General features: G+C 43.2%; 3 protein-coding genes across 4 annotated transcripts in view; 2 read left to right on the forward strand and 1 right to left on the reverse strand.

Moving 5' to 3' along the window:
* rps14 (ribosomal protein S14) overlaps nucleotides 1–14,661 on the reverse strand; it is a 155,363-nt gene that overhangs the window by 101,966 nt on the left and 38,736 nt on the right. The window lies entirely within an intron of this gene.
* Nucleotides 468–3,037, forward strand: ndufa2 (NADH:ubiquinone oxidoreductase subunit A2). Its single transcript, XM_085798850.1, has 3 exons — nucleotides 468–687; nucleotides 1,446–1,552; nucleotides 2,850–3,037. Exons 1-3 carry the CDS (start codon nucleotides 584–586, stop codon nucleotides 2,939–2,941), a joined length of 303 nt encoding a protein of 100 aa, XP_085654976.1. The 5' UTR covers nucleotides 468–583; the 3' UTR covers nucleotides 2,942–3,037.
* Nucleotides 4,915–11,764, forward strand: ik (IK cytokine). Of its 2 annotated transcripts, none has more exons than XM_085798847.1 (19): nucleotides 4,915–5,088; nucleotides 6,014–6,080; nucleotides 6,158–6,250; nucleotides 6,335–6,394; nucleotides 6,497–6,664; nucleotides 6,748–6,862; nucleotides 7,417–7,487; nucleotides 7,570–7,616; nucleotides 8,404–8,567; nucleotides 8,663–8,771; nucleotides 8,879–8,918; nucleotides 9,005–9,212; nucleotides 9,294–9,407; nucleotides 9,515–9,588; nucleotides 9,900–9,957; nucleotides 10,092–10,180; nucleotides 10,277–10,385; nucleotides 10,507–10,541; nucleotides 11,487–11,764. In XM_085798847.1, exons 1-19 carry the CDS (start codon nucleotides 5,079–5,081, stop codon nucleotides 11,512–11,514), a joined length of 1,659 nt encoding a protein of 552 aa, XP_085654973.1. In that variant the 5' UTR covers nucleotides 4,915–5,078; the 3' UTR covers nucleotides 11,515–11,764. The 2 variants fall into 2 exon arrangements, with proteins under 2 accessions (XP_085654973.1, XP_085654974.1); XM_085798848.1 differs by having other exon boundaries at nucleotides 9,294–9,396; nucleotides 9,504–9,588.

Consider the following 14,661-nt stretch of genomic DNA (forward strand, 5'->3'; position numbering starts at 1 on the left):
TCAGGTTCTTGTGTGATCAGAGAACCAGCAGACTGTGGAAAAATCAGCATACCGCCCAACAACAATGAGACCAATTACAGGCAACAACTTACAGCAACAAAAATTATTATGACATATTATTATTATTATGATGATGAAGCAATAGCCTAAAGGAAAATATTGCTAATTTTACAGCAAAAACACATGTATACAATAAAATAAAACCATACATAATGTTATTTTTGTAAATACGTATCTTACTGTCCTAACTGATTAACAGGGGTGTTTCTAAGAAAAAAAGATAGATACCGGTAGATAGATAGATAGATAGATAGATAGATAGATAGATAGATAGATAGATAGATAGATAGATAGATAGATAGATAGATAGATAGATAGATAGATAGATAGATAGATAGATAGAGAAAGAAAGAAAGAAAGAAAGAAAGAAAGAAAAAGGCAGGGTCTGTTGCTTGTGGATGTGAATCAGCGCCTGTGAGGACAGGCTCAGGGGTTAACAACAGTTGCTCGTGCCTGTCAGGATAAACTCGGGGCTGTACTAACCCACCACTCGTCCTTGACAAGCGCGTAGCACATAGCCAAGATGGCGGCCGCCGCAGTTCGGAGTCTGGGCTCTGCTTTGGGTAAAAACCTCCGAGAGATCCGCGTCCACCTCTGCCAGACCTCCGCGGCCAGCAAGGGGGCCAGGTGAGCACCGAGCCGGGACACCGGCCTCCAGGGGCAGAGGGAGGCGGTGTGGCAGCCACAGACCCGCTGACCACAACAATGACTGCTAACAGCTAAGTGCTGTGACCTGACAGCACACAACAGCTAACGTTAGTTTGTTTAACATCAGACTTAGTGAAGCCGCTGAACATTGAACGACACCTTCTTAAGTTTTCATCTGACGGTCATTTGATTCATCAGCAGTTGTTCTCAGTTATTGGTGGTTTATTGAATAGACTAGACTACTGTTCCTACTACCGTCCATTAGATGAACCTGGACCTGGACACGTTAGAGACACGGCGAGCGATCCATTAACTGTAACTAGTGATGATGATGAAGTCATGGGGGCTTGTTCTAACCATGTTAGACCAGGTCCAGACATGAACCTGCTAGTACCCTGTGACAGAGTGAAGTTTGGTTGATAAATAAACGTCAACATTAACATTGATACCAGAATGTCAGGATTACAGAGGATCCCTGAACGCCCCACTCATCTCTGCACTGCCCATCATACACCTGGATTTATGTTTGAGTCAGGTGAGGTGACCTCTGAAGGCCACACAGCCAGGTGAAGACAGGTGTTGTGGTGGTGGTGGTGCATTCAGGCTCCCCTGGACTTATCAGAATCACCAGAGTTTGTGTCTACATGGTGTCAGTTACAGACCATGGCGATATGACATGTTAATAACCTGACGGTCAACATGGTGGTGTTCAGCTCTGACTGCGTTTGTCTTTACAGGGACTTTGTGGAGCAGCATTACGTCACTCTGAAGAAGTCCAATCCAGACTTCCCTATCCTGATCAGAGAATGTTCTGGAGTCCAAGCTCGGGTCTGGGCCCGATACGGTGAGTGTTACCACATGGCATCATAGGAGCCCATCTGATGGTCTCACTAGTCTCACTGGTCAGATGTTAAGTCCTCACTGTGTCCAGTGTTTGGAAGAGACACCATGACCAGAGCTTTATACTACAAAGCCAGTTTAACAGACCCAAGTTGACTCTTCCTTATCTTGGTTCCTGAACCTGACACTGGATGTCATGGTAACCTGTATTATGAAGCTGGTTCTCACCAGGTTGGTACCTGGTTATAAGCTGTTGATTAAAAACAACATAATCAGAACCAACAATAAAGTTCTTCATGTGGTCTGAAGAGAAACAGTGACACCTGCAGGTCAGATTGCTGGTATATTATCAGTAAGAATTTAATACTGATAGTAATTTGTCCCTTGTGTGGTCATGAACAGACTGTTGTAAACAGTTGTTTGTTTTTTAAATTTTCAAGTAAACTGTTATTAACTGAGAAAAAAATGTGCACCTAAGGACATCATACAGTTAGAAACAGCATGTCAGTTTGATTTTCCTTTACAAAACACTTCTTGTTTTCTCGTAAAAATGTTTAATCAGATCGATCATTGTGGAAATATTGATCAGTGTGAGGACCATTGATCTGATAAACGGTTTTAAGTTTTATTTTGAGTCCTAACCCTACAGTATGAATGAATGAACTAGCCCAGCGTCCAAGCCCACCCTCTGTTCCTTCACTTCCAGAGACATTGACAGCATCACAGCATTTATCCAATGACGGACTAGTTTCTATTCCTTGTCGCCCCATTGAAGTCCATGGAAGCTGAGCTTTAACAGGTTTAATGCACTGAGCTACAGGGATGTAAGAAAAGAAAATCAGTTGAACTGCAAGTAGCTGATTCTGAACCAACTTGTCTTAGAGTTAACGTGTTCCCACGCATTTTTTGTCAATGAAATGTAAACACAACCAAGGCCGTAACTATCATTGAGGTAATGACCTCGGTATTTCAAAAATCCTGGGTACAGCCCATATTGGAAATGTATTGTTTGACATAGAGGAAGCAGTTTTACTGTACGTTCACAACAAAAGCTTCCAAAGAGGCAAAGTCGTTCGAGGATGCGCTTCAGACAAGACAGCTTCCAAAACGGCAAAATATTTTTAGCCGCACAGTTAGAGTACTTGTCTCTGACTGTTGTAACCCTGAAAACCAGAGTTAAACGTTAGATTAGCTCAGTGATCTGAGCTCCTGCTCCCTAGGACAGAGCTCAGCTCTGACTGAACAGATCAATGATGATGATGATGATAATGAAGATGATATTGTCTGTGTCTTGTCCTCAGACTTCGGCAAAGAGAGCAGCGTCTCAGTGGACAACATGTCAGCTGATCAGGTGGCCAAAGCTCTGCAGACTCTGGCTCAGACCAAACCCTGATCCCCCACCCCAGGAAGTGGTTCAGTCCTGGACTCACATGTTTCCTTCTGTCTGTAAATGTGATGATGTGAATAAACGTGAATATTATTATTGTCACTGTTTCCATTGTTTGTTTGTAGAGTCCAACTGTTGTAAGGTGGACTGAAGGGTTTTACTGAGAGGTTGCTGAGGTTGTAACCAAACAAATCCCCATAGACTCATTCACCTCCTTCATGACGACTCTGTAGAACTCACCTGTTTACACTATATTGTCAATTAGTGAAGGAAGACTGAGGTTCTGATCAAGGGTCAGACATTTTTTGACAGATTTAATTTAATTGTTTGAGTTTTTCCTGTTTATTCTCATTTTTGAACTGCACATGATGTTGATGATCATGCAATTAATTGCTTGTGCCGTGTCCTCTGAGGACTAAAACGTCTAACTGAAGTTAACTGAAATAAAAGTTGAAATTACTGTTACAAAAATGCAAACTAAACTACAACTATAATGAACAATGCAAAACTAACTTCAACTAAACTGAATTGCTGATTAAAATTAGCTTAGTTTTAGTTTTCTTAAAGATGGCTAAAGTTGCAGGAAGAAAAATCCACTGCTCAATACGGGACTACACTATTTCCAGGTCGACCCCCCAGGTAGATAAGAGTAAATATATTGACTGAGGCAACTAAAAGGTAAAAAATCCCACAAATTTGAAAGTTCATCTTGTGAGCTCTCATAGAAGCTACCTCTTAATAAATGAACAACTGGGGGTGGTGCGTGGCGCAGTGGTTAAGGCGGCCGCCCCATGTAGAGGCTACAGTCCTCAACGCAGGCGTCCCCGGTTCGAGTCCCGCGTCGGGCAGACCTTTCCTGCATGTCATTCCCCCTCTCTCTGCCTCCCCCTTTCCTGTCTATCTCACTATCTATCAAATAAAGGCAAAAAAACGCCAAAAAAAATATACTTAAAAAAAAAAAAAAAAATAAATGAACAACTGAAACTAAACAAAAACTAGTCAATTCCTCAAAATAAAAACTAAACTGCATGGTTTGGCACACTAACAGTACAGTCGAAAAGTAGATTAGCAAACATAGTGAAAACAGCAATGAAAGTAATCGGGTCAAATAACCAGCCCCTGCCCCTGCAGTCTGTTTATGAGGCTTCTGTAATCAGACAGGCTAACAGAATATTGCAGGACCCGTCTCATGTGTTGTTCTCGGAATACGAACTGTTACCTTCTAAGAAACGTTTTAGAGCTACCCGCTGTAAAAGCAATCGCCTTAAACTTTCCTTTATACCCACTTCTATTTCTCTTCTCAATAAATTGCGCCAGCCTAGTTAGTAGGTAGTCACTGCCACTATTTTCTTATTTTTATTAACAGTGGTGTCTTTATTATAGCATTGTTTTAATTGTCTGCCCTAACTGCTGCATTTATATATATATATTTTTTTTTTTAAAATATATTTTTATACTTTTATATATGTATTTTATTCTGTGCTGCTCCTGTAGATTCTAGCAAATATCGAGCTGTGAAATAGCTATTATTGTCTATTGGTGCTGTCCGTCCCTTGTGCTCTTGCTGCTACTGTGTGTCACTGTATGTCTGGTGCTGTCGTTTTGTGCTTGTTCTTGTACTGTGATGCTGCTGTCATGTAGCTGTTGTGTCTATCATGTTATCCTGTCTTATGTCTGCTGTATGGCGAAACAGTCTCTGTCTGCACTTCTGCCCACAATGAATTTCCCTCTGGGACAATAAAGTATATCTTATCTTATCTTAATCACTTGTTGAACTCACTAAAACTAAAATGAAATTAAATGAAATGAAAGAGAAGCAAAATAAACACAAAAACTAGTGAAAATGTTTAAACTACAATAACCTTGCTGAGGACGAAGCGTAGGGACGAAGGTCCCACCGGTTGGTCCTGGGGGTCCTTCACCAGGGGCAGTGGCCCAGCCGGCCTCCAGGGGGCAGCAGCCTCCACCTCCAGCTCTGCCCCGCGGAGGGCGCTGTTCGTCACGGTGAGCGGTGGCGGAAGAGGAAGTGACGTCAGAAGCACAGTTAGCTTTAGCTTTAAGCTAACAGGTCGGTTTCTGTCTATGTGTTGTGGCGGAGTAGACTCGTTTTCACCGGGAAGAGGAGAAGCGACGCTCCGCAGAGATGCCTGAGAGTGAGTCCCCCTCCGATAGTTAGCCCATAGATATAAACACAGTCAGTATATATGTATGTAGTTAGCCAGAGACAGATTCAATCAACTACTGAGTGCGCTGCTAACCAGCCTAGCCGTTAGCTGCAGCCAGCAGAGACACAACAACACAACCATAGACACACAACAAGTCAGGAAACAGCAGATCCAACTGTAACGTTAACACAACGGGATCGATCATGTTAATCCTGACGAGTCCGTGGTGTTAACATAAGAAACACTCCGCTACAGTGTTTAACGTAGTTTAGCCTGTCTCAACTACTCTTAGCTTAGCAGTAGCACTGTAAACAAACACTGGACTCGTTCACCTCAGTCACCTGGCCGGAGGCTGGGGCTGATGTGTGGCCACGGCCCTCTGCAGGGTCTGAGCAGCAGTCACTGATATGATGATGATGATGATGCGCAACCAGCAACTGTAGCGGATCAATACACGATTACAGATCTGTTACCAATTGGATCGATTGGTCCTGCAGCGAGTTGTCAATCATCCACCTAAAGGATAGCAAACTGTGGTCAATCCATTGAAATTGAAATCCATTTAAACCGGAACATGTAATATGAGTGTAGAGCTGCAACAATTCATCGATTAATCGCACAATAATCGATTTTGAAAATAGGTTTTTCAGCTTCTTAAATGTGAATATTTCTGGTTTCTTTGTTTCTTTATGACAATAAACTGAGTCTCTCTTTGGTTTGTGGACAAAACAAGACATTTGAGGACCTTATATTGTGGTTTGGGAAACACTGATTGACATTTTTCAACATTTTATTGACCAAACAACTTATCGATTAATAATTTAAATATTGGACAGATTCATTGATAATGCAAAAAATCGTTTGTTGCAGTGTTTGTTAATTTTGAAATGTGTGTGTGTCTCCTCTCCTCCAGCTGAGAGTTACTCCAACCCTCTGGCTCCTGAGGGCCACGAGGTCGAAGATCACAGAGCAGCAGCTCAGTGAGTCCACCTCTTCCTTCACTTTTCTCTTGTGTGTGTGTGCGTGCGCCCACTAACACACCTGTGTGTTTCTTTAGGTCTAAACTGACCAATGATGACTTCAGGAAGTTATTGATGACACCACGGGCGGCGCCATCCTCAGCCCCGCCCTCCAAGTCCAGACATCATGAGTGAGTGATGAAGGCAGGAAAACACTGATGATGATGATGATGATGATGGTGATTTTTTTCTAACTCATGCCGTTTGCTCCCCAGAATGCCGAGGGACTACAATGAGGATGAGGATCCTGCCGCGAGGAGGAGGAAGAAGAAGAGGTGGGCGTGTCCTGTCGTTGAGCGTGATCGGCAGCTAACTCCACCTCGGCTCATCTGATCAAGTTATTCATTGGTTACTGATCGCATAATGTTCTGTTGCAGTTACTACGCTAAGCTACGGCAGCAAGAGATGGAGCGAGAGCGAGAGCTGGCCGAAAAGTACAGAGACCGAGCCAGAGAGAGACGAGACGGAGTCAACAAAGACTACGAGGAGACGGAGCTGATCAGCACCACGGCGAACTACAGAGCTGTGGGCCCCACGGCCGAGGCGTGAGTCCTGCTAAGGCTAACCCCGCTAGCAGAGCTGTGTCTCTTGGAATGCTAAGTTCAGCGCTGTCTGTTCCCCTTTGCAGAGACAAGTCGGCGGCAGAGAAGCGGCGACAGTTGATCCAGGAGTCTAAGTTCTTGGGAGGTGACATGGAGCACACTCACTTGGTGAAAGGTCTGGACTTCGCTCTGCTGCAGAAGGTCAGATGATCAGACAGATTTATGGATCTAAACTTGATTTAACAAGAGATCAAAATGTTTCCAAGAGACAAACGTTTACGCGAAGTAACTCAGGTAACAGACTGAGCCTCAGTGGAGAGTGTAGAGTGGCATGGTGGCATCAGTAGGTGTGTTTCTATTACACCTAGAAATGCGCAAAACCTAAATATCACAATAAGAAACTGGTAGTGGAAATGCCTACATTTCGAAAAACCTCCCAAATATCGCAAAAACATATTTACGCTCTCATGAGGTGGTTTTTCAGACGTATCGATATGAGAGTGTATCGAAAAAGTGTGATGGAAACACTTACCCCGGTTCTAGAACATCACACAGAATTTAAAAGAATAATGGGATATCGCAAGACTAGACTTTATGAGAGTTACAGTTCATTTGCAAAACACCTTTCAATGGAAACATCTGCAAATAGCAACTGTACTTTTTAGAAATTTCTGAAATATCGCTTTTATTTTGCAAAAACCCATGACGGAAACGCAGCAAGTGTTGGTGAACATTGATCTGTTCCTGTGTGACAGGTGAGAGCTGAAATCACCAGCAAAGAGAAGGAAGAGGAGGACATGATGGAGAAAGTCCAGAAGGAGGCCAAGTAAGGACAGTATTATTACCACGCTGTACCTGAACGCAGCATGAACAACACTGAGTGACCTTTACAAAACTCTGTTTGTTAGGAAGGACGTGGAGCCAGAGGAGAAGATCGAGTTCAAGACTCGTCTAGGTGAGTGACTGACCTGTGATCAGCTGTGACTGAGGCCTGATCCACATGGAAACGGAGCGTCACCCAAAACCGTCTTTATCTTGTTTGTTTTGAAAAAAATCTCTGTAAACATGCCATGGTTTTAAAGGTGTTCAGAAATGTCCGTTTGTCCTGTTTGTGGCGTCTCCTTCCACGAGTTGCACAAAATTTGAGCTACATCGTCTGATTGATGAATGATTACACTAATTTTATTATCCATAGTGGGATCAAATTAAATTTTCTTTTCTGAATACCTTTAAGAAATATCTGCATACGCACCATGCAACACCGCTGTATTCAAACCTAATACATCCATGATTCAAACTCCAAACATTATAGGGATGTCACGATTATAGATTTTCTTGGTACGATTATTGTCAGAGAAATAATCACGGTATTACGATTATCACAATTATCATGCATCAATAAATTTCACAACACTATGTAAAATCAAATATAGTCAAAATATAATTACATTACTAAGTCATTGTCATCTTTACCAAATGTTTAAGTTAATTTTAATCTTTTTTTTAATTATAAATGACACTCTAGCATTTCAGTTCCCACCAATTCAATGCTATGTTAGATAAATGGACCAGTATCTGTGCATTTACCTTACCTTTTGGTGCACATCTGCTGATATGCTTCCTACATAATCTTATTTGGAAAGTGACAGTATATAGGAATCTTTACGATCAGTTAATTGTGGCGTTTAATACTGCGATTAATTGTGAAAACAAGTAATCGTGACATCCGTCCACCCCCCCAGGTCGGAACATCTACCGTGTGCTGTTCAGGCCCGGTCCGGTGGAGAGGAATGAGCTCTTCCTGCCGGGGAGGATGGCGTATGTGGTGGACCTGGACGACGAGTTCACAGACACCGACATCCCCACCACACTGATCCGCAGCAAAGCCGACTGCCCCAGCATGGAGGTACTGACACACACACCGCCAGTCAACGCTCACCCGACCCGCTGCTGGTAACGAGTGTCCCCCCAGTAAACCTCAGTGTGATTCTGTGTCCTCAGGCTCAAACAACTCTGACCACCAACGACATTGTGATCTCCAAACTGACTCAGATCCTGTCCTACCTGAGACAGGGGACACGACACAAGAAAATCAAGAAGAAGGACAAAGGTGATACACACACACACGCACGCACACACACACACACACACACACACACACACACACAGAGTAATTGGTTATACACGGTGTAAACCTGATGTGTGTTTGTGTTTCAGGGAAGCTGGATGATAAGAGAGCTCCTGAGGCTGATCTAAGGTCAGTCCACAACAACCTCTTATAAACAAACAGTCTGTAAACAAACTGTGTGTAATCACGGCGTCTCCACCACGTGTCTGTTTCAGTATCTTCGAGGACATCGGGGACTACATCCCATCCGCAGCATCTTCCTCCAGACCCACCAAAGACAAAGAGAGACACCGAGACAGGGACAGGGACAGAGAAAGAGAAAGAGAAAGAGAAAGGGAAAGGGAAAGGGAAAGAGACAGAGAGGAAGACAGCAAGAACAGGAGACACAGTTACTTTGAGAAACCGCGAGGAGACGAACAACAGGTGAGAGGCGGGTGGAGTCAGAGGGGCGGAGTCCCAAGTGTGTCTGCTGCTCACTAACTATGTCTCTCTGTGTGTCCCCAGGTGATGGAGGTGGACACAGGTCCTGGATCAGTCAGAGAGCAAATCAAGATGATCAATGAGAAGTTTGCAGGAGCAGCAGGCAGCCAATGGCCGGGCCAAGAGCCATATCCTTCAGTACTAATGGACACGGGGGTGGGGGGGGGGGGGGGCTGTGTTGTAGTTTGTGTACTGTGTGTGTAGTGGTGCAGTGGTGATCCTTGACTGGTGTCACTGGGTCTCAGAGGAGGGACGGTAAAGAGCAGCTGGGAGATTTCTTTGGAGGATCCAACTCATACGCAGAGTGTTACCCTGCAACGTAAGACACACACACACACACACACACACACACACACAGTGTTCAATGAACAATCGTTGATGAACTAGGTCTGAACTGAACGTACTGTATTTCCGCTTGATGAACGTTATTGTGAATGCGTTCATTCTGGTGTTTGTGAACAGCGCTCTCTCACAGTATGACTTTGTTCAAGAGTGTGCCAGGTTTCCATGGAGCCTTCCAGCTAAAACACACAAGTTTGAACTAGATGTAGAAAGTGAACTTTCCCAACACTGCACACACACTGATGTAAATCAATGCTAAGTATATCCCTGGGGTGTGTGTGTGTGTAGGATGGACGATCTGGCTGTGGACAGCGATGAGGAGGTGGACTACAGTAAGATGGACCAGGTGACTACACTTCCCTGCATGCCCTTCACCACTGCTGTGTTGTACTGTGTGTGTGTGTGTGTGTGTGTGTGTGTGTGTGTGTGTGTGTCTCTGTCTCTCACTCTGTTGACAGTGTAACTCTCTGTCTCTCTCAGGGTAATAAGAAGGGTCCTCTGGGTCGGTGGGACTTCGACACTCAGGAGGAGTACTCTGACTACATGAACAACAAGGAGGCTCTGCCCAAGTACGTCTCAGCCCTCAGCTCTGACTGACAGGCCTCTGTCTGACTGACGTGCCGCTCTGAGACTGACGTGCCGCTCTGCTCTGTTTGTCCCTGCAGGGCTGCCTTCCAGTACGGCATCAAGATGTCTGAGGGCAGGAAGACTCGCCGCTTCAAGGAGACCAATGAGAAGGCCGAGCTGGACCGACAGTGGAAGAAGATCAGCGCGGTGAGAGAGGCCAGACCAGACCAGACTAGCTTAGACCAGAGACAGCTGCTAATGTTATCACAGTGTGTCGTTGTCATAGTAACAACATAGATGATGTCACTAACTGTCATCTCTGTCTCAGATCATCGAGAAGAGGAAGAAGATGGAGGCTGACGGGTCAGTGTTACATCAACACCTGCTCAGCCAATCACAGCAGAGCAGGAAGTACTTGTGTTTACTAGGGGTGTAATGGTACACGGATTAGAATTGAAGCGTTTTGGTGCAGGTAGTAGGGTGGGAGATCTCATTCTGGAGTATTTTTTTATTGAATGGTCTTCACACCCAGATTGCAACAAAGTAATTAAAGGAACAACAAGGAGTTTCTATTTGGTTATAAAAAAGTCTCACATTAATGTGGATGAATCTCCGCTACCCACACTTGATAATGGGCCCATTTTCGATAAATATATAAATTGGTCTCTAGCGTTATTTTGTTATTAGTGGTGGTGGAAATGCTGGTCGAGCCGACCAGCGTTTCCTTACTTTCGTTTTTGCGGAAAAATGCTTTTCCACAAAAAGTCAGTCACCTGTGCAACAGACAATCATTAAAATAAAATTTAAATATTTTTACTTTTGCCGTCCACCGCAAAAGAAATACGCCATCGCCATAGCAACATATTGTCACGTGTATCGTTTTGGCCGTTCTTTCGGACTGTTTGTTTTTCACGTTCCGTTCTGTGGCTGTAGTCTCCCATGTGAATGCAGCGGAGACAAGTCTGAGGAAAGGGACTTGGACTTTTGAATTGTGTATTTTTAAAATACGCTTGTACCGTTTTTCCAGGATCGCCTACCCTACATAACTGAGTAATAGGCTTTCTGTGGAGCTTGTGGAAAGCCCTGCAATTATATTTGATTAAAGCAATGTGTTAACTGTTGATGTTTACAGAAGTTCCTAATAAACAACAAGCAATTTTATGTTTTACATTTTGTTCCCATGACCTCAAAACAGACATGCGTATCTGAACCGTTACACCCCTACTGCTCACATACACAAGCATACAGCTGTCAACAGTCAGTCAATAAACTGTGAATAGTCGGTAACAGTGTCTGTTTATTTTTCAGGGTGGATGTGAAGCGGCCTAAATACTGAAGACCTGATTCCATCTCTAGTTTCTCCTTCCCATGGGATCAATATTGATCAGTGATTATTTGTTGATAATGAACCTGCTCTGTGAATGTTGTTATCCAAAATAGGTCTGTAAAGAGTCTGAGGTCAAAGGTGACAGACGATGATCAGCGGTAATGTGTTGCTTTGTGCTTTAAATAATGTAGTTTTTGTAATGTCTGATGTTATTGATTAGTTTGATAAAATTGGAAAAGCGAATCATTAAACTTGTCAAAACTCTGGTGTGTCAGTGTCAAGTCTCACTTGGAGGTTCCACAGGTGCATCTCAATAAATTAGAATATCATGGAAAAGTTTATTTATTTCAGTAGTTCAATTCAAAAAGTGAAACTAATACCCGATAGCCATGTTGGTCAAAGCTGCCCTTTTTACTGTTATTGATACAGTTGGTTCATTGGGATTGTCTTTGACATAATAAACTAATGAAACATGAAAAAACAGAGATCCATGCCACAGACTGAAATATTCCATGTCTTTATTTTGTTCAATTGTAATAAATATGGCTTACGATTAATATGATTAAAAGAGCCAGTTCTGTCCTGTCCAGCCCCCTGGAGACTGTTGAGCAGGTGGGTGAGAGGAGAATACTGCACAAACTGACTGCCATCATGGGCAACCCCTCTCACCCTCTGCATGGGACGGTGAGCGGCCTGAAAAGCTCCCGTAGCAACAGGCTGAGACACCCTCAGTGCAAAACAGAGCGTTTCTGCAGGTCTTTTATCCCCATGTCAGTTAGACTTTTTAATAGTTCTATTTAATTTGTAATGTCTGTCGCACTTCTTTTTTTAAATCTCCCGTGCACTTTAAATTGCACTTTAAATGGCACTTTAAATTGTTTTTATCCATAGTTGTCTACCAGCAAGCATTTGTTTTAATCTGTTACTTTGCCCAGCAAGTAGAGAGCACCGTAGCACTTTCTCCCTTTGTCTTCTTTTATTGAATTGTGTATTTTATTATTTGTCTTGTTTTTTATTTCCTTTGTCAAATGCTGCTGTCATGAACGAATTTCCCTTCGGGGATGAAATAGGCCTAAAGTATAATCTAATCTATTTTACATTTAATGAAAACCCCAAATTCAGTATCTTAAAAGATTAGAATAGACATATTACATCAGATCATTTTAGGATTAATACAGGATTGTTGGTCTTCTGGAAAGTATGTCCATTTATATGCACTTGGTTGGGGCTCCTTTTGCTTCAATTAGCCGCATCATTACAGCGTGGCATGGAGGTAAACAGCCTGTGGCGCTGCTGAGCTGTTATGGAAACCCAGGTTGCTTTGATTGCGGCCTTCAGCTCGTCTGCAGTTTAGTTAGCACAGTAACATCATGGTCGTTTAAGCAGCTTTTGGTGCTTTTGGCAGCGTGGGCAGGTGCCAAATCCTGCTGGAAAACTAAATCAGCATCTCCATAAAGCTCGTCAGCAGAAGAAAGCATGAAGTGCTCTAAAAAAAAATCCTGGTAAACGGCTGCGCTGACTTCAGAAAACACGGTGGACCAACATCAGCAGATGATGTTGCACCTCAAATCATCACTGACTGGACACTTTACACTGGACTTCCAACAACTTGGATTCTCTGCCTCCACCATTTCTTATCTGTCAACATCTGTCACATCTGTCCATCCTGGTGAGGGATCCTCCTCTGTTGCTCACCCTGAAGTCTGTTAAAAGGGTTTTCCTGGGAGTTTTCCCTCAGTGGATGTGAGGATCTAAGGGCAGAGGATGCTGTTACGCTGTGTAAAGCCCTTTGAGACAAATGGCCTTGCCTTCCTCCAGACTCTGGGTCTTTGGTTAATGTAATGCAAAACTTAGGCTACTTTCATCTGAAAAGAGGACTTTGGACCATTGGGCAATTGCAGAACTTATTTTCCTCAGGTAAGACACCTCTGATGTTGTCTCTGGTTCAGGAAGGGCTTGACACACTAGACCCAAAAATGCAGACGAGCTGAAGGCCACAATCAAAGCAACCTGGGTTTCCATAACAGCTCAGCAGCGCCACAGGCTGTTTGCCTCCATGCCACGCTGTAATGATGCAGTGATCGAAGCAAAAGGAGCCCCAACCAAGTGGAGTGCATATAAATGGACATACTTTCCAGAAGACCAACAATCCTGTAGGTTAACAATCTTTTTTTAATTGGTCTGATGTGTAATGTTCTAATTTTTTGAGATACTGAATTTTGGATTTTCATTAAATATAACTTTTAATCGTTACAATTAAACAACATGAAGACATAGAATATTTCAGTCTGTGTGTCATGGATCTATATCAGGTATTAGTTTCATTTTTTGAATTTAACTATTGAATGACATGAACTTTTCCATGATATTCTAATTTATTGAGATGCACCTGCGTCTATGAGAAGGTTGTTCTGCTCTTCAGTTGAGTCAAAGTTCTGGTTCAGGTCAGCTGTTCTCAGAGTTTGTTGAGGCTGCTTCCTAAAACAGCCCAGGTTTAAGTTTCCAGGTCAGATCATAACAAACTCCTTTACCTGGGAGGAATCTGTGTGTGTGTGTGTGTGTGTGTGGCCTCATTACCGTGTGTTGGTCTCATTAAGGATGTTGTGTGCCGGGGTTACAGGATCATTAAGCTTGTTAAGATCAAACTGAGTGTTTGTTGTTGTTTTGATGTAAAAATGTTCAACACTACACCGAGTGATTAACCAACAACACTAACGAGTGTTTGTTAATGATCCTGTGTTTGTGTGTGTGTGTTGACAGACAGCTGCACTGATGAATATGGAACTGACTGTATGTGAAGATGCTAACAAGATGTTAACAAGGCCTCGGAGCTCCGCCCACCAGGCACTCTGACAGGAAGTAGAATGTCCCTCCTCCCAAACATCAAAGACCAGTCTTTGTTTGTCTTTAATCTGAAGTTCATTTACAACCTGTTTATTCAGTTTGATCATTGGCTGCTGACAATCAAAGATCAACAGCTGCAGTGATGATCTGCTCCACATTTAAAACAGAAACGCACAATTAACTGAAGTACATTGTGTGTATTCACTACACCACGGTGGTACTCTGGGTACTCTACTTCCCTGTGTCATGTGACTTGTCCTCCTCCCTCTGCTGTGTGTGTCACTGACCTTGATCTGGCAGTGCACTGTAAAT

This window comes from Trachurus japonicus, chromosome 14, assembly GCF_045865225.1.
Source record: "Trachurus japonicus isolate A0001 chromosome 14, Traja_1.0".
In the NCBI taxonomy this organism is placed as follows: Eukaryota; Metazoa; Chordata; class Actinopteri; order Carangiformes; family Carangidae; genus Trachurus; species Trachurus japonicus.

What these genes read in the sequence shown, in the direction of transcription:
- ndufa2 (XM_085798850.1), top strand. Translation starts at nt 584, where the DNA reads ATGGCGGCCGCCGCAGTTCGGAGTCTGGGCTCTGCTTTGGGTAAAAAC. An exon ending in GCGGCCAGCAAGGGGGCCAG is followed by an intron (nt 688 to 1,445) that starts GTGAGCACCGAG and finishes TTGTCTTTACAG; the next exon opens with GGACTTTGTGGAGCAGCATT. An exon ending in TCGGGTCTGGGCCCGATACG is followed by an intron (nt 1,553 to 2,849) that starts GTGAGTGTTACC and finishes TCTTGTCCTCAG; the next exon opens with ACTTCGGCAAAGAGAGCAGC.
- ik (XM_085798847.1), top strand. An exon ending in TCCAAGTCCAGACATCATGA is followed by an intron (nt 6,251 to 6,334) that starts GTGAGTGATGAA and finishes TTTGCTCCCCAG; the next exon opens with AATGCCGAGGGACTACAATG. An exon ending in CGAGTTCAAGACTCGTCTAG is followed by an intron (nt 7,617 to 8,403) that starts GTGAGTGACTGA and finishes CCACCCCCCCAG; the next exon opens with GTCGGAACATCTACCGTGTG.